This window comes from Sinohyriopsis cumingii, chromosome 4, assembly GCF_028554795.1.
Source record: "Sinohyriopsis cumingii isolate HCF-2022 chromosome 4, ASM2855479v2, whole genome shotgun sequence".
In the NCBI taxonomy this organism is placed as follows: domain Eukaryota; kingdom Metazoa; phylum Mollusca; class Bivalvia; order Unionida; family Unionidae; genus Sinohyriopsis; species Sinohyriopsis cumingii.
Genome location: NC_142964.1, coordinates 117,046,144 through 117,064,766, shown reverse-complemented (window position 1 = coordinate 117,064,766; position 18,623 = coordinate 117,046,144). Strand labels below are relative to the sequence as shown.

Sequence of the window (18,623 nt, the reverse complement as noted above, 5' to 3'; positions counted from 1 at the left end):
CTGGATACTATTTGGAGCATTTAAAAAGTTTCCTCTTGAAAAGGTCTTTCATAGGATCTAAGAATGTCTTGCCAATCTTACCAAGAAATTATGGTAATTTGGCCAGTCAAAAGCATTATGGTCTATGGGAAATGAATTACTTGTCTCTGCAGTAATATCCACCCTTCAAGAGCCCTCCCATGTGGGTCTATCCAGCTCACTCACCATGTACCTCATTAAAGTTACCATTTTTGTACTAATTCCAGGTATGATGATGCTGCGTTAATGTGCACCACATATTTAAATGTTGCCTGTTATTATGCTTCCAAAAAATAATATCTACATTCAATCATTAGCTAGATGATATCCGGTTGCAAAAAATGCTCCTAGCATGAAAGGTATCCCTCTTGCCCACCTCCTACAAAAACATCTTTGCCACAGAACATATCATGCAGTTATTTTTACCCTGTCTCCAACAAATATCTTCCACTCCTTGACTGGCTCAACAAGAACTTTGGGCTGCTTCAGTATATATCCATTTGCATTCTGGGCCTCTGTTGTCCATGGAGGATGTTCATTAAAGTACCATTTTTTGGGGGCAATAACTTTCACTCCCCTTATGGGCTTCCATGTCCTAAATCCAGTCTTTTTCTCAATTTCACTCTGCACATATCTTTTAAAGTATTGACAACACAAAGAAACAGTCAGCCTCATCTTTCAGTCTAAACCAAAATCTGAAAGAAAAATAATTAATTAAAATCAACATTCTGTCGATTGATTATTGTTTCGTGGGGTACCAATTTTTGTAGATTGCCTGGTTGCAACAAACTAGGAATTTAAATATCCAATGAATAATGACACTGGACAACAAATTTTTACAAAAGTCATGTTACTGAAATAAAATTAGTCAATTCTTATCAATTTTTATGTGCTGAACACGAATATGACAGTCAAATTGCAAAATTGGCTCTAGTTCTTTTGTAATCTGCAAGAAATTAATGTTTACATAACGAAATGCATTCCAATAGTAAAAGGTCAACTGTAATAGCCTACCTATAAAAAATCAAGTCATTGACTACATCTTAGATTTCTTCGCCTGTCTCTTGTACAGCTGTTCGGGAGCATCTCTGAGGAGTGTCCAGCAGTAGTCAGCCAGCATTGTAGTGGACCATTTTCCCTGGTATCTTTGTTCCATTGTTGCGATATCTTGATGAAAACGTTCGCCGTGTTCATCACTAACAATACCACAGTTGCTAGGAAAGAAATCCAAATGGGAATGAAGGAAGTGAATCTTTAGAGACATATTGCAGCCAAGTTTCTTATACTTCATCAACATGTCTTCTACTAGTTCCTTATAGTTTTCTGCCCTAACATTTCCGAGGAAGTTTGTAGAAACTAGGCGAAAAGCATTCCATGCTCGTTTCGCGTCACCTTCCAGCAAGTTGTTGAACCGGTCATCTTTGAAAAGCTCTCGAATCTGAGGACCCACAAAAACTCCCTCTTTAATCTTTGCTTCGCTGAGTCGAGGGAATTTTTCATGCAGGTATCGGAATGCTGGCAAAGTCCGGTCAATGGCTTTCACGAAGTTCTTCATCAAACCTAGTTTGATGTGAAGGGGTGGTAGCAAGATTTTCTGAGCCTCAACCAGAGCTGGGTGTTGGATATTCTTCTCTCCAATGGCTACATTCTGCCTGTGAGTCCATTCCTTCCTCATGTAGTGCATTTCCCTTGCTCGGCTATCCCACTCGCATAAGAAACACATGTATTTTGTATATCCTTGCTGCAGTCCCATTAAAAGGGCAACTACCTTCAAATCACCACAGAGGTGCCAGCTGTACTTGTTATACTCAATGGAATTCAGTAGCTGCCTTAAGTTATCGTATGTCTCTTTCATGTGGACAGCATACGCTACTGGAATAGATGGAAGAATGTTTCCATTGTGCAAAAGCACAGCCTTGAGACTCAGTTTCGAAGAGTCCACAAATAGTCTCCATTCTTGTGGGTCATGAGTAATTTTTAAAGCATTCATGAGGCCCTCAATATCGGAACAGAATATCAGATTACTTTCCTTTCTGAAGAAAGGCTCCAATTGCTGGTGGCGCTTTCGATATGCAGTAATTGTGACATCTTCTTCTAGAAGATTCCATTGTTGGAGTCTTGATCCTAGCAATTCTGCCTTGTTCTTTGATAAGTCCAAATCACGAATCAGGTCATTTAGTTCTTCCTGTGTTATTCTGTGTGGGGTTGATGATGCACCACAGTGAAAATCTGGATCACTGCATGCTGATGGACCAGGAGAAGAACAGGTCGACTCACCTTTGTCTTCGTCAGATGAATCAAGAGAATATTCTGCTGGAGGTTCTGGAATAGGAAGTCCCTCACCATGTGGAACTGGTCTCAATGCAGACGGAATGTTTGGGTAGACTATTCTCGACTTCTTTCGCTTCGTTATTCCGCCGGAAAGAGGAGGAACCAAGCAGAAGTAACAGTCATTTAGGTGGTTGCTTGGCTCTCTCCACACCATTGGGACTGCAAACGGCATTGATGACCTTTTGCAATTCAACCACTGTGAAAGCTGTGTTGTACATGTAGCACAGCATATATGCGGAGCCCAAGGCTTGTCTTGGTCACCAACCTTGCATCCGAAGTAAAGATGATATGCCTTCTTCACTTGAGAATTGATACTTTTCTTCTGGTTGGCAAATGTCACTTCCCCACAAATATAGCAAAAATTGTCCACGGTATTAACACACTTTCGAGGCATTACTGTTCTTTATTGTACGTAAATGGATAAAATAATAAGTTTTATGTAACAGTAGCTTGAACTGTCTCGCACAACGTCTAAAATATTTTAAATGCTGAACCTATCTGATTGGGCTTTATATAGTACACTGCTTACGTCAGCTTCAGCAGCCGCCTGGCATTAGTATAATAGGCCTACACATGTATAGTACACTGCTGACGTCAACTTACTTCAGCAGCCGCATGGCATTAGTATTGCATTGCATCAGAAAATGATGCAATCAACTGTGGATGATGTGAGCATGATGGTATTATGCAATGTTACATCATTATTCCGGATGTTGCTGCAGTCCTACTGGAGAAATTTACACAGTGAAACATAGAAAATGAGGTATATGAATATCTTCAAAACGAGAGCCAATACAAATTTTTCACGGTTATATTCGTGTTCGGCACACCAAAATACTACAGATTAGGGCCTTTTCAAGTCAGTAATGATTTCACTGTTGACCAGTGTGATCCTTCTGTGGAAACAATGGGACCCCTTCCACGAACCATCAATTTAAATACCCAATGAATAATGACCCTTCTGTGGAAACAACAGGATCCCTTCCATAAACCATGAATTTTAACAGCCAATGGACAATGATCATTCTGTGGAAACAACAGGATCCCTTCCACCAATCATGTAAATAGTAGGACCGTATCATCCTACCAAGAAATTTGAGTATAGACAAAAATAACATTTGTCACAAAACCACATATATTGATACCCATAAACATAAACTGATTCAAAGTAATTATAAAGACAACCAACACCAATTAGAAAATCAGTAAGGGACGGTTATATAATTTTCAAAAGGCTTGTGATTTTGAAGGAAACTATCGACACACACACACACACACACACCCCGATAGTCTGTAATAAAAGTATTCTTACTCAGAATTAATGGGGAAAAAAACAGTACCTACCATATCCATTATATTAGTTGCTAAAATTATTTTGAGGTAAAAGAAAATAGATGGTCCCTTAGACATATTTGCTTACAACCATCAACCTAGATTTAGGACTTCAGTAACAGTTCGAATTATTATTTTACATTTCATTAATGATGGTGAAATTAAGGCTTGGTTTGTCCAAGGTATCTAAGTTATGCAACAGTTATTGAAACAGGTGTGCTGGAGTCATGCTACAGTTCCTTATTTAGGCACGCATGAGTAATGCATGAATTATGCTACAGTTATTGATATAGGCATGCATGAGGTATGCTACAGTTACTGATATAGGCATGCACGAGTTATGCTACAGTTCCTTTTAAAGACATGCACGAGTTATGCTACAGTTCCTTATACAGGCATGCATGAGTTATGGTACAATTCCTTATATAGGCATGCGTGCGTTATGCTACATTTTCCTATATTGGCATTAGTATCACATGGATTAACATGTCACTAAAAAGTTAGTAATCCATTACCAGTACTTAGGGGGTATGACTGACTTTTAATTAGAGTCTGCTCAAATAACAGTTAGAGAGATATGTTAACGTAAGGTCAAGAAGTGGAAAAAGATAAAGTTGAGCTAAATTTTGGGAAATCTTGGGCGAATTGAACTGGTGTCAAAAATGTTATTTTCCAGAACAGTTATTAATAAAGGCATTCTAGAAAGAATTATCATAACTTCGATGGGAATGTTACACTTTTGGCAATTAGAGAAAGTTAATCCTAACTGGCCAAGCTGAACAAGTGGGTGTGTTTCCCCAACAAAACTCAATGTTTTAAGTAATTTTCTTTACGAAGTTTGCCAGTGCAAGTTAGTTTGCCAAAATGGAAGTCTGAGGGTCTCAACACTTTCTATATTTATCAATAGTCTCTCTAATGTCAACATAATGTCTCTGACCGTATCAGCTGTAGTGTAAGCTTAAATTACAGCTTATACATCATAACTTATACAATAATTAACATAAACATAACAAATTCATCTATTATAAGGTCATGGACTGAGAAGGGGTGGTGGTGGAGAGGACTGTTATTGTCATTTTAAATAAACTATTTTCTTTTCTTTTATCTCAAATTAAATATTTTTTTTCAAATAAGATCATGAATAAGTGTTATTTTGCTATAAATCAGAACAAGACTTTTTGCAGCTTGAGACAGATGGAAATTAATTAAAAAAGTGTCAGGCCCCTGCCCCAGAATATTGAACTGGCATTAGTGACTCACTTAATGAACTGATTCAATCACAGTAATGATTATTTAATTTTTACTTGACTAAACAGACGATCATCTGCCTATGTGTGGTTTGACATTTAAAGCTAAATAATCATGCTAATAAAGATGTGTGTGTTAATCTTTCAACATCAATGTTATAACAACTTCTGAAGTAGTGGAGAAACAAGGTGATCTTTTACTATGTGGATAATCTGAGTTTACTAAACTATTTTTGTGTGGAAAATTCTTAGAAGGAATAATCACATGATTTTGTTGTTGTTGTTGTTGTAGGGTTTAATACCATTTTTCAGCACACGATAGGCTATACATGGCGGCCAAAAAGAACCACTGACCCAGAAGAAGCTACTGGTAAGCTTTCTCACATACCCACATTGGCCGTATCCGAGAGAGTCAAACCCACACAGACAGAGGTGAGATGGCAGTGGTCCATAACAGAAAGCGCTTTAGACCACTCGGCCACTCAGAGCCCCAATAATCACATGAAAGCTGAGGGATAAAACATGAAGCTGCCACTGAGTCTGAGGTAACTATTTCTCCTAAAAGACATCAGCCAGATTCTATAGAAGCAAAACATGTCATATATGACACTAAGAGAAAGACAAATTCAACCATAATGGGTTGATAATTATCCATGGCTTGAATTCACTGAAGGAAAGTATTGCAAACAATATCCCAAACTGGCACAGGTTTGAAATTCAACCAGTGTATTTGTCAATGGAATTCCTGTACCCCAGGAGAAGAAATGTGTGGAGCTTTATATTAATTACAAGAACTGACATGTTCAGCTATTTTATCCAGTCATGATGGAACTTATGGAAAGTCTGAGTCAAAGTAAATTCCTTTCCAGTTCCATTCTTGATAATGAAAGTACTTATGTCACCAGTATCGTAGCAAGAAATAGTGTATCTACAATACTTCAACAGTGAAAGGGGGTCCCGAGTGGCCAAGTGGTCTAAAGCGCTCTCCGTTACAGATCACTGCCATCTCACCTCTGTCTGCGTGGGTTCGAGTCTAGGATTCGGCCAATGTGAGTATGTGAGAAAGCTTGCCAGTAGCTTCTCGTGGGTTGGTGGTTCTTCTCTGGGTTATCCCAGGGTTCTTCCTCCACCATTTATATTGGCTGCCATGTATAGTCTATCGTGTTCTGAAAAATGGCGTTAAACCCCACAACAACAACAATAACAACATCAACATGAAAAACTAGAAAGTTAAGCCCTTTGAAGAAACAAATATTTTGAATGTCAATTCTTTTGCTTTTATCTCAACTCATGGCACATTACTGAAAGTTTGGAACTAGTGAAAAGGTAGGTGCAGAAAGAAAGTGTACATCTGCAAGTTGTTCTCTGCATTTTTTCTTCTTTTTGACATGACTGGTGCTAGAGAACAACCTCATAAAGATATTATTCTCACCGGAGTGTCAGCTTTGTTATAAAAATATGTAAGTGAATTATCAGGACACTCACTATTTATTTTATTTTGACTGACCTTTCTACCAAGATGGTAAATACTATCTATCTTCTAGTGATCCAAAGCATTAAATCCTTTGGAACACTCAGTTTTTCTAAGTATCAATCCCTGTCACAGGAAATTACCTATGCATTCATCATTGCTCTTGCCAACAGTTATTGCTGTTTTCCTAGCAATCATCAGCAATTTAAATGCAAGGTCAATTAACACTGAATACACATTAATACTCAAAAAATAAGAGGGGTCATCTGGATACAAAGGTCGTTTGACATAAATTTATTAATCAGTAGCAAACAGCCTGATAATGGACAAAGCTAAATTATGTCTTCACATGGTTGTTCTCCACCACCAGTCATTTTAGGAAGAAAAAAAAAGAGCAAAGAACAACTTTTGGACAAGTGGATATTCTGAAACTACTTGTCCTGGAAGAATCAAAGAGAAAATAAAATTTGATCAGTCCTGCATTCCATGACTTTTGTTTTTTTAATTATGTGCATTATTCAAATATTTTTTTTCTCCACCAACACTGTGGATATGAAATATAAGAGACAATCATGACTGCAACTTCACAAGAGATAATAATGTATATCAGAGGTGCACAACATATTGCCCATAGGCTGTTGTTGTTGTTGTTGTAGGGTTTAATGCCATTTTTCAGCATGCCCATCGGCTGTAAATGTCCCACCAACATGGTTTGTGTGGCCCGCATCCTAATTTTACGTGTGTATTTATGCTTTTATTCAGACACAAAATTTTCAGTTTTGCAGTGTGTCTTGCTTAGTTAAAGTCAAAAGTTGATTATGGCCCATGTAAAGGTTTCAGTCTAACAATATAAGTCATCCACCCTGATACACACAAATAACATAAATATTGGGGTGGGTGTACACTGTAGGAAAAGTAAATGTCTGAGTTGAGCACCTCTGATGTCCGTGATCAGTAATCAGCAGTTGCAACCTCCAATCACTGGGGCTTGTATCATTGCTTACAATTTACCTACAAATCATGCATGTACATGTACTATATATATATACATACATACATATATATATATATATATATATATATATATATATATATATATATATATATATATATATATACAGTGGTCCCCCTCATGAACACCCCCTGAAAGAGGCCCCCCCCCCTTTACAGCCAGAGTCTCTTGGTACCAACAAGTTTGTGTTCAAAAGTACCCCTCAAGAAAGGCCACCCTGCTAACACAACCAGTAGCCACCATATTAGTGCAGAAATGTAAATATTACCCCCCACAAGCAGCCACATTTTATTATTAATTTGTACAGAACCAATATTTAATTACGGTGAGGTAAGTAATCTGATTATCTTTCCCGATGTCTGTTTCTCAATGTCAGGTTTTCGTTACTGAAAGAAGTGTTGGCTAAAGTACATGTACCACTAAGATTATTATTATATCACGAATACCAACATCTGCAGGCAATGGGGTCGGCAGTGTTGTGACAGAGCTTTGGGCTTCACACAGCGGATTTTTTATTTAATTGACTATTATGACCGGATATTATTAACTGTCAAGATCATAACATGGTCAGATAGAAATGGGACCAACAGTGTTTTGATAGAGCTTTGGGTTTTACACATCTGATTTTTGTTGTTGAAATCGACGAGTACAACCGTTGTAATTGTCAAGATCATAACATGGTCAGATAGGCTAAAAACTGATTTAATTGTGGATGTAACACACGTACAGAGAAACAATTAACATTAAACAAAACAGGGTACCAGACAAAGACCAAAAAAATCACATGACATTTCATGTACCACTTCCTGTATAATAAGGCATTTCGTTTACAAATGTTTCCTCTGCAAAATTAATTTGCAGTATTGTACAATTAGCCACATAGGAATAAATCATTACAAAACATTACCTGTCATCATGTAAATGAAGAAATAATACTTCAGAAGAAAAATAAAAGTTACTGACGATGATGGGGAGAGTTCACATGCCAAAAAAATTAGGTTGGGAAAGCTCAAATAAACAAGAACATAAAATAAGAACATTCTGTAGCAGTGGGAAAATGGAGTAAATGGAAAGAGAATTATTTTAAACACCAAACAGCATATGTACCAAGACTCTAATTTTTTTAATGGTTTTGTAATGCGCATGCCAACAATACCCCACTCACATTTCACGCCTTAGAATATGAACCATTATTTTACATTACCTTGAAATAAATGTTTTTAAGACAAGAACATTTTAATAATTAATGCTACTTTTAAATGAAGATATTAACTGCTTTAAGTTATATGTAGCTTTCCTACTATATACTAATATACATACACATCTCACAAATATAGTCCCCCTCTGAAAAGGCCACCCGTCTTATAAGGTCACTTTCCTGGTGCAGAAGGAGTGTCCATATATAAGGGGGACCACTGTTCAGGATAATACCAAACCTATTATGCCACATGAAGTGTGGCTTCAGCCAAACATATGTACATGTACCAAACCTATTATGCCACATGGTGTGGCTTCAGCTAAACATAGGTACATGTACCAAACTTATTATGCCACATGGTGTGGCTTCAGCTAAACATAGGTACATGTACCAAACCTATTATGCCACATGGTGTGGCTTCAGCTAAACATAGGTACATGTACCAAACCTATTATGCTACATGAAGTGTGGCTTCAGCTAAACATAGGTACATGTACCAAACCTATTATGCTACATGAAGTGTGGCTTCAGCTAAACATAGGTCCATGTACCAAATCTATTATGCCACATGAAGTGTGGCTTCGGCTAAACACAGGTACATGTACCAAACCTATTATGCTACATGAAGTGTGGCTTCAGCTAAACACAGGTACATGTACCAAACCTATTATGCTATATGAAGTGTGGCTTCAACTAAACATAGGTTTATACTGTTACGGGTTAGAACCCTCATCCCTTGATTCAAGGACGGATACTTCAAATTTTCATTGTAACGAACCCCTGTGCCTCGAGTCATAATTTCACTCCTACCTGTATATATGATTTCTACGTATATTGTAAGCAACGATAGGAGCCCCTTCACCACCAATGCAGTCGCTGATAAATACTTGGGAAGCGGTTCCTCTTACATTTTTATAATATCAGAATTTATTATATATTTTTAAACAACATGGTTCTGTGTCCTACCTGGCTTAAAACTTGAGGAAAAAAAAATTAGAGATTTCAAAATTCGCCGTCAAGATCTTGGTTTTACACCTTCGACTTTTCATGCAAAACTAAATCCGGATATTGCTACTTTCTGCCTAAACCTGAAGCTGCGATGTGAAGAAGGGCAACAAAATTTTTTTATATGAAAAAAAATGGCTATACACGGAACCGGATTTAGCTGAATGACGCAGAAAACAAAAGTATAAAAGCACCAAAACTCCACATTTGTCTTCTCTTTTTTATTGACTGTAAATATTTTTAACATCAGAATTCAGAATTATTCGTCAAGCGATCATAAATCAATTAATAACTCGACAATTTTTAGCGAAATAACATAAAAGATCATTAAATTAATACAGGGTAACGTATTTACCTTTTGGGAACATGAAGTACGCTTTTTATATTAAATTCTAAAAAATGGAATATAATAGGTACATTATGTGGCTAGCACATAATTAGACGATAGGGACAGCCCGACTTGGACGACTAAGCCACAAAGGTACATTGTGTGCAAATTAATTTGTACGTCGTGCGTACATTTTTAAATTTCAGGGTTGGAGTGGGGTGGGGGCGTACACAAAACATTCAGTCACACGTCATTCGAAATTTTACCATCGTTTTATTCTTGCGCATGTTTGTTTTGGTATTATGCATATTTTGAATAAACAGACACATAGACCTTTGCTTATGTGCCCTTTCGAGGAAAATCATGACGCCTTTAAAAAATCTTACACACACACACACACACACACACACACACACACACACTTCACCTGATCCAGCCTGAACATGTCACACATTACCTAAAGGCCAAATGTGACGTTAATTTACAATTAATCAGTCCAGCAATCGTGACATCATGACTGTATCTTTCTTTTCTTCGCGTGTGGTCGGTGATTGTCGTTCTGGATAGAAGGCATCATTCTCATCTGTGTCAATGGGCTGGTGTTCAATATTTTTAATAATCTAGGATAACTTCTTTCAAACTGTTGATTATCAAATTCTGCATACACGATCGCATTCAGGAGAGCCTGTATAAACTGAATGTTAGTGCGTGGAGTAATAACGATCACCACTTCTATGGTGCTTTGGTTGTCATTATATCGGAGATGTTTGACTACGATGTTATTGCCCGGATCGAGCAGACAATACAATTTGTGGGTAGATAGGGAACTTCGTAGCTTAAACAATTTTCAGTCATATCGATTTTCAGTCACAAGTTTTCTGACACTGCAGCTACGATGTATGCAGTGTGGCAGTTTATCGCCTAGTACTGTCATCATGCCGCAGACATACAGCATCATGTCCCAACCAGTCATATAATCATGATACCAGGCCGACCAGTCCCAACACTAACCATTGCCATTTTTATTTCACCCAAAGTGTGAACGGCCAAGCATTTCTAAATCTAGATCGAGAATGTTTTCGGTATCTTACAGCCTACAGGTCGTGTTCTTCTTTGGTAACTTATTAGTCAAACCAGTAACTTATTAGTCAAACCAGTAAAAATGTTCCTGTTAACACTTCTCCATTCATATCTTCCAATTTGTAAAAAAAAAAAAGGGTATAGGTCCATACACTTGTTCTATGACAATAAACAAGTCTGTCGTCTCAGCTACTCTGGATTCTGGTTTGACCTCTGGAAAAGAGTTTTGTCGAATGGGTCTGTGTAACGTGTACGTCGATTATTTTTGGGGTCGTAGATTATTTTAGTGTGGTTTTGGCTGCGCGATAACCAATATGCACGATAAAGAGTATTGGGTTTGGAAAGTACTGAAAAGACATCCTAAATGTTTAGCTAAATGAGAAGAGATACTTTTGTTTCCTTTTCTGGAAGGTCTCTTTGGACATTTAATGATCGTATGAACTTTTTGTCCAAGAAGAAAACTGAAGTGAATGTTATCCAAAATATCGATTTATATTGGAATTAATGTCCACCAATCGCCTTGACGTCCTATCAACTTGACTTTATGTATTAATGGTATTCTCACTTTATTAAATAGTGCCAGTTCTTGTTTGAGGAAATTCAGTACACTTTGTAGCATGCATTTGGACACTTATCATAGGTGACGTCACCAGTTTAGCTGCAGCAGTAGAAAAAGACGTCACCACATGAGAAGAACTTTCTCTAGAGATGGTCTTACCTCAGGATAAGCCGACTTCCCCATTGCCAGAGAAGAAGAGGAAGTGGGTACGGTCACAGAACAAGATGTAGTTAAAGACTTGCGAGTTCGAGCGGCAGTACCTTTCTTTCTCGAAGGAGTTGTTTAATTTAGGTTTCTTCTTTTCCTTAGAGTGTGAATTTCATGTTCCTCGCTTCATTTTTGTCAGTCTTTTGGAGTTTTGATTTTTAGCTTGGCATTATGATCACATATTTAAACAGAACGAATTCTACCACTCCCAAAGATCCACACCCACTCCCAAAGATCCACACCCACCTGGTTTCAGTCATTCGTTTGATTATCGCTTTTTGCATCAGCGAGTTGTCTCAAAGCTACGTTTTTATTTTTATTTTTAAAGAAGCGTTTTATTTCTTGGAGTGTTTGATTTATGCCAGTTAGTAACTGACGTGCTGTAAAAGTTAAATCAAATTAACACTTATGTGAGAATAACTTCTAGCAAACGTAATCGCACGTGTGCATTTGTTCTTAAGTGTAATTTTTGACTGATAGAACACAGTACACGACTCATTTTGGCAGGTGCATGAGACCTAAACAAAGACATGTTGAATATTATTACAAAGAAAAGATGGGAATGATATTTTTGTTCTTATTTTAGACAGACGAGAAAGATGATTTGTAAATGGCTGGATCTGGTTCTTGATAATAGTGGTTAGACAGATCCGTACGAAATGTATAATAATCGAAAGTGGTATGTTTTGAACCGATGAGCAGGTATGCATATGGCAAATGAGCGGCATGATCGTAAGCATAATTTAGATAAGGTGTTCCTAGTTGTTTTGCCAAATTGATCTTGATGCTTATGTCTTGGATTTTTCACAACACTACATAATGTGCATTGAGACTGATGGTGCAAAGTTATTAACTTTGCTGAAAAAAATTAATAATGTAAATATTACTGGCATTACAATGATGTCATGTTTGTATAAACTAAAGTTTAATTTCTTCAGTTTCTCTTGATATGTCATCGAAGATGACAATATGTGTTTGACTAGAGCCAGACATGACCCCAAAGACTTCGTGATCAATTCCTTCTTCAAATGAAACGGATTCGCCTTGATTTTCTTGGATTAACATGTAAGATGATTGACTTCTTGTGGAGGACGATGGAACAAAACTGACGTGTGTTTGATAAAACGTTTGACAAATTTAGCTTTGTCTGAGCCCGATAGAGGGACAGCGAAAATACAGCGCCTCATAGCTTTGTCGATCAAACCTTTCGTCAGTCGCTCTGAGAACGGAAAATGCAGCCATAATTCTACTGTTGTGTTTGAAATTATAATATTCCATAAACGACACACGACACAATATATGTTTAATATGTTTTCATCGTGATACCCCCAAAAAATAATCACATTAAAAAAACAATACATAAAAGAGGTGTATGTGTTTCGTTCATAGTATAACAAAATCACATTTCTAAAAACACAGATCATATTATTCTTTCATGATATAAAATATATATACACTTTTAAAAACGTTCATGTTTTCTTCATGCTGCAATAAGCGCACATTTAAAAAAACAAGTTCGTGTTTTTTCTTTTATAGTGCTGCAAATTCCTGTTTTAAAAACCACAGTTCATGTTTTGATTCATTGTCCAACAATCAAAATTGTTTACAATTCTTTCAAAACTAATAAAGTTAATGCTTTTCGTGGTGCAAAAAAATTTACATTTAAACTAATTTATATTATTTCCTTCATGATGGAACAAATTTACATTTCAAAACACGCATTTGGATATTTTTCATTACTATGCAGGAAAAAAAATCACCTTTCCATTTATAAAGCAAAGTTCATGGATTTTGACTTTTTGTGTGTGTGCAACAAATTTACATTAAAAGGATTATCTGTTTCTTTAATAATGTAACAAATTTACATTTAAAAAATAATGTTTTCATTCTTTCATCAGGACGTATTTGGCATAATCAGTCACTTATTGTATCCAGGTGGCTAATGCAAGCCTTTCCAGTCACGTACATCGTTACGTAAACATGTTAGTGTATGCAGCTACACACACACACACACACACACTGTGGTAAGCATGAGAAGTAGATTAAGTGTGACAAATGTATTCTTCACACGTGGGCTAATTTGTATTCATCACTAATCGCAGCACAGTTAACACGATGAGATAAAATTTTGTACACGTCTTTGCAAGTATTTCTCTTAAATTTGCCACGGAGAATCTGTCGGTAAACTAATCCATGAAAATATAGCCACTAACTCGCACGCAACTCGTTGCCGTGTGAAACGTTAAGAGAAGTTCGTAATCTACTAAGTCTTTAACGCTGTCATTGGCTTTCTTTTAACAGAAGTCGTTACAAGAACAGTGCCCGTAAGGTGGTGTGACCAGGAAGTCGCGCTCGTTCTGGAAGACGGTCCTATACACTTTCTCCAAGGGTCGACTGACGATTTGATGATCTGACAAACATACAATTGTGTGAGAATCCATCATTTTGACTCGAAAGTAGGATCTTTATGGCTTCCTTTAAGACATCAAAGTTGAACACTTGACTGGAACGAAAAGTTGCGGGTAAGACATTTTACTTTGCATTTGAGAAGAAGTTGTCTTTTCTCGTCAACAGCAATTTTAGATCCACCGATGGCAAACTCAAAAAAGTCTCTTTGCGAAGTTTGTCATCTAGGTGAGGATAATAATCTCCAAGGCAATAAGTTTATTGCAACCATCAGTGACAACGTAAAGGACTCGATCCTCTAAAGGTTCAAGGACAAAATACAATTTAAACGGGCCATGGCTGCCACTTAAGCAGCAATGTTGACATTGCCAAACTCATGTGGTGTAAGCTATTAGACCAGGGGTCGGCAACCTTTTGATAATAGTGTGCCAAAGTAGGATTTCTAATTCATTCAGCATGAAGAAATTGAGCATAAAAACTTCAATTGAATGTAATTAATCTGTATCTCAATTAATGTGAGCCTTGTCCTTACATGCTCTTGGTTAATTGTTAAATATCAAGTACATATTTGGTCACTTTCAGCTTCACACCGGCTTCTGAGTGTTCAGGTGTTAGGCGACTTCTTTGTGGACTTAAAACAGTTTTCATGTGAGAGAAAATCTACTCACAAATATAAGTTGAACAAAACGCTGAAAATAGAGCAAACAGCTGAATTCTTCAGGGAGGGATGTCCAGCATTTGAGAATAGCAGCTGATTTTTCTAAGCAGTTTCCTTCCAGAGATTTCCGCAATTCGGCAAATTTTGATGTCCATAATTCTGATGTCTTAAATTCAACATGCTGCATTTCAAAATCGTCAATATCCATCCACCTAAAAAGATCCAGATCTAATTGGGTAGTAGTCAGATCAAGCAAGTCAGGCTTGATGAGGTATGAAAATATGGGTCCATGAATTTGAAAGTCTTGACTTCGTTTAGCAAACTCCACTTTGAGTACTTCAGTGTACTTATGAAGCTCGTCTATATTCACTGTAAATCGATCTGAATGAGCCTTCACATTTGGGAAGTACTTGAATGCTTTGGCGGTGATATCACGGCAAAATATGTCCAGTTTCAACGCAAATCCTTTCCATTAGTTCAAGTACTGTTTGACCCTGTCCTTGTAAATGCAAGTTCAACTTATTTAAATGTGTCGTTATGTCTGTCAGAAACATCAGCTTCAACAGCCAGTCCTCATCATTCATTTCCGGAAAATGTTCTTTTTCATCACGAAACACCTTAATTGCTTCTAGACAAGAAACGAATCTATTCAAGGCTTTATCTCGACTAAGCCAGCGAACATTGCTGTACAACAGAAGAGCTGCATATTCACTCTCACTTTCTTGTAGAAGAGACTTGAATTGCCTGTTAATCAATGAAGAGCGGGGAACTATTAAGTTGACTATCTTAACAACAGTTGCCATCACAGAGTGCAAGTCCAGTGATGAGATCTTTGCACGCAAACTCTCCTGGTGTATAATGCAATGGAAGTTTAATAGTCGACGTCCAACGTGATTCTCAAGAAGTGTGACAAATCCTTTCTTTTTGCCAACCATTGCAGCAGCACCATTAGTTGTTACACAGAATAATTTATTCAACTCGATGTCTAATTTTTGAAATAGCTTACGAATGCGGTCAGAATGTCCTCTGCTTTGGTTGTATCATGAAGAGCTAACAAGCAACACAACTCTTCATAATATCGTGCGACTACAGCTAGGCGTGACAAGTCATTCAAGTCAACGCTTTCATCAAGAGCGACACTAAATACAATAGCTTGATTTAATCCAGTCGTTTGTTTAACTGTTAAATTTTCAGCCAAATCAGTTATGCGCCTCTCAGTTGATCTTGCAGAAGCTGGTATTTCTCGAATCCGAGACAGTATAGTTTCTTTATTTGGTAAATCACTGAATATAATTTCAGCACTGCCCAAACAAGTGTCTTCGATGTACTCTCCATCTGTAAAAGGTTTGCCTTTCGAAGCCACACACTGAGCAATTTTGTAACTACATTCAGTAGCTTTATTCTTCATTCCAACTGCTTGACTCAGAATACCAGTTTGTTTCTTGAAAGAGAAATAGCCCTTTTGATGGCTTCACTTTTCTCTTCAAAGGTTTTAAACTTGGATTGATGTTTGGTTTCATAGTGTCTTTGTACACTAGACGTACGACACACAACACTTTCACAACAGAAAGCACAAACAGCACGATCCTTTTGTTGTATAAATCCATATTCTTTTGTCCAATTTTCTTGAAATGGGCGTTGATCAAGATTTTGCCTTTTTTGGCCATTTTAGGGGTATTGTATTTAATACAAGAACATAAGAAATAGCAATAAAACTATACACGTTTAACACGTTGGCCGCGTGCAGTGACTGGTGTAGCGCCTTCGGCGCCACACTAATATAGCCTGCTGCTGGCCAGTGAAAGCGGACATGTGGCGACACCTAGCTAATGCAAGAAATATTACGAAAATGATATGGCGCCGTCCAGTGCACGCAGCAGCCATTATGCTGACGTACGTTGTTTTGACTTGCATTGAAAAATATCTTTTTTTCCACTTATTACCCTTTTTTCGGGGGGTGGGGGCGGGTCTTCCGCGTGCCATTGAAAATCGCTCTGCGTGCCAAGTCTGGCACGCGTGCCGTAGGTTGCCGACCCCTGTATTAGACTTGTTAGTAATTAACCAAGGTAAAATCTTCATGTGTGATATCCAAGTGTTTAATGAATTTTCTTCTGTCGTCGATGAGTTGAAAGTATCGACTTGGACCTATCAGTATTTAGTCTATTGAATATCAGACGTTGAGCAAATTTACACAAGCAATTCAACATAACTTTAGCAAACCACAGTTCCTCCTTTGTTCTGGTAGACGTGTTCGTGGTGTTGCCTTTTAAGGATATGTACCGTTCTTTGAATTCGTGTTTGTCTTTCGGACTGTGACACCAAGAAAGATAGCCTCTAGCTTGTTTTGTTTTGTTTTTTTTTTTTAAATTTCACAGCTTTGCTGACGTAGTGTAGTAGGGACATTTGATATGATTCAACTGTTTTTAAATTTTCTAGTCTTGTAAATATCCATATTGGATAGACTCCACAATGCAAGAAATGTTCTGCAATTGTACGGTCAGGTACGCCGCACAGTACGAGGTTTATTGCCGGTCGTATAGGAACGACGGGGTCGGGGTCGGTACCGTACCAATAAGAATTAAATATCTACTTGCACCACTGGTGATGTTCGATCAGGACTGTGAAAAGACGGAGATTCGAGCACCTTCTTGTATTAAAGGAAGAGGGATGCACTGCAGGAGAGGTGATAACTGGGAAGTAGACAGTCGATTTACTCGCCTTGTCCCAGCCGCTTCAACTTTAACAATCTTAAGTTCGATTATTGTGGAATTGACTTATAAGAGGTGTACCTACGTTACTGCTGTAGCTGCAGTTTGGCTGGCAGGTGGATCGACCAGATTGTGTTCGTTTATTTGTTGAGACCTGTACTGGTGGACCTTAAAATCCTCTAATGCAATAATAGGAATAAGAGCGCCTAATAAATTCTCAGATTTCAGGGGCGCATCCCTAAGAAGATTTTTTTCTATGCAATGAAAGCTTCGAAGTGTCCAATGCAGAGTTGGACGAGCTCCACCGACAACGCCATTGCTGTAGACAGTGCGTGACTTTGTCTTTGCCATAACCTCCAGTAGCCATTGGAATGCCAGTGCCATAGAGAGTGAGTGCCTTGGTATCTTTGCTAGAGTCCAACGGTCGTTGCAATAGGTAACATTGAATAGCAAGTCTTGATATGGTCCACTGAGGGAAACTACCAATAACAGAATCGAGTGTGATGGTATAGTCACCAAGGACATGTAACTTTAATTCTCAAGCGTATAATGATTTAAAGCAAGTCGAATAAACGACCCCGGTGAAATTCCTACTTGTGAAGCTGCGGAATCTCAGATGTGGGTTAGGACCAGTTCAGGAAATGAACCATATAGCTGGAGGTTGAGACTAAGGGTCTCAGTATATAAAGGAGAACTGGACACATTTATTTTGCCAGGCGAATTCTTGTTCTTTGTCCAACCTCTGCGCAAGTTCTCTGCATATATATGAGTGTAAGATCATGTATGGCTGGGGTATTGCTTCTGAAAGGTTTTCTAAGCATGAAAGCATGAAAGAATATTTGCACCACTCAAACACGTAGGCTCAAAGCACTTATCAAGAGAAGGAGGTGGTATACTTCATTTACTGCCTCGCTGCACAATATATTTCCTCCTCTTCGACCACCCGAGATGCTTGGTAAGATGCGTTTGGAGTTCATATTAGGAGAGCGTATACTCTCTCCTCCTAATCATAAGCAAGCTCCTCAGAATCAACTATAATTTAAGATGTATTATCAACTTCCTG

The 18,623-nt window shown here is 37.8% G+C and overlaps 2 protein-coding genes across 2 annotated transcripts in view; both read right to left on the bottom strand.

Moving 5' to 3' along the window:
- Positions 1–9,734, bottom strand: part of LOC149801959 (large ribosomal subunit protein uL24m-like) — a 56,608-nt gene extending 46,874 nt beyond the window's left edge. The window contains exons 1-2 of the mRNA XM_089956358.1: positions 9,576–9,734; positions 445–713 (exon numbers count right to left, since the gene is read on the bottom strand). Coding sequence (XP_089812484.1) covers positions 445–693 — 249 coding nt within the window. The 5' untranslated portion in view covers positions 694–713; positions 9,576–9,734. The remainder of the gene's footprint in view (positions 1–444; positions 714–9,575) is intronic.
- A 5,549-nt stretch (positions 9,735–15,283) lies between these two features.
- Positions 15,284–15,787, bottom strand: LOC149801958 (general transcription factor II-I repeat domain-containing protein 2B-like). The gene has a single exon (XM_089956872.1). It carries the CDS (start codon positions 15,785–15,787, stop codon positions 15,284–15,286), a length of 504 nt encoding a protein of 167 aa, XP_089812998.1.
- Between the last annotated feature and the right edge of the window lie 2,836 nt (positions 15,788–18,623).

Coding starts and splice junctions, on each gene's coding strand:
- LOC149801958 (XM_089956872.1), bottom strand. CDS start 15,787: ATGGTTGGCAAAAAGAAAGGATTTGTCACACTTCTTGAGAATCACGTT.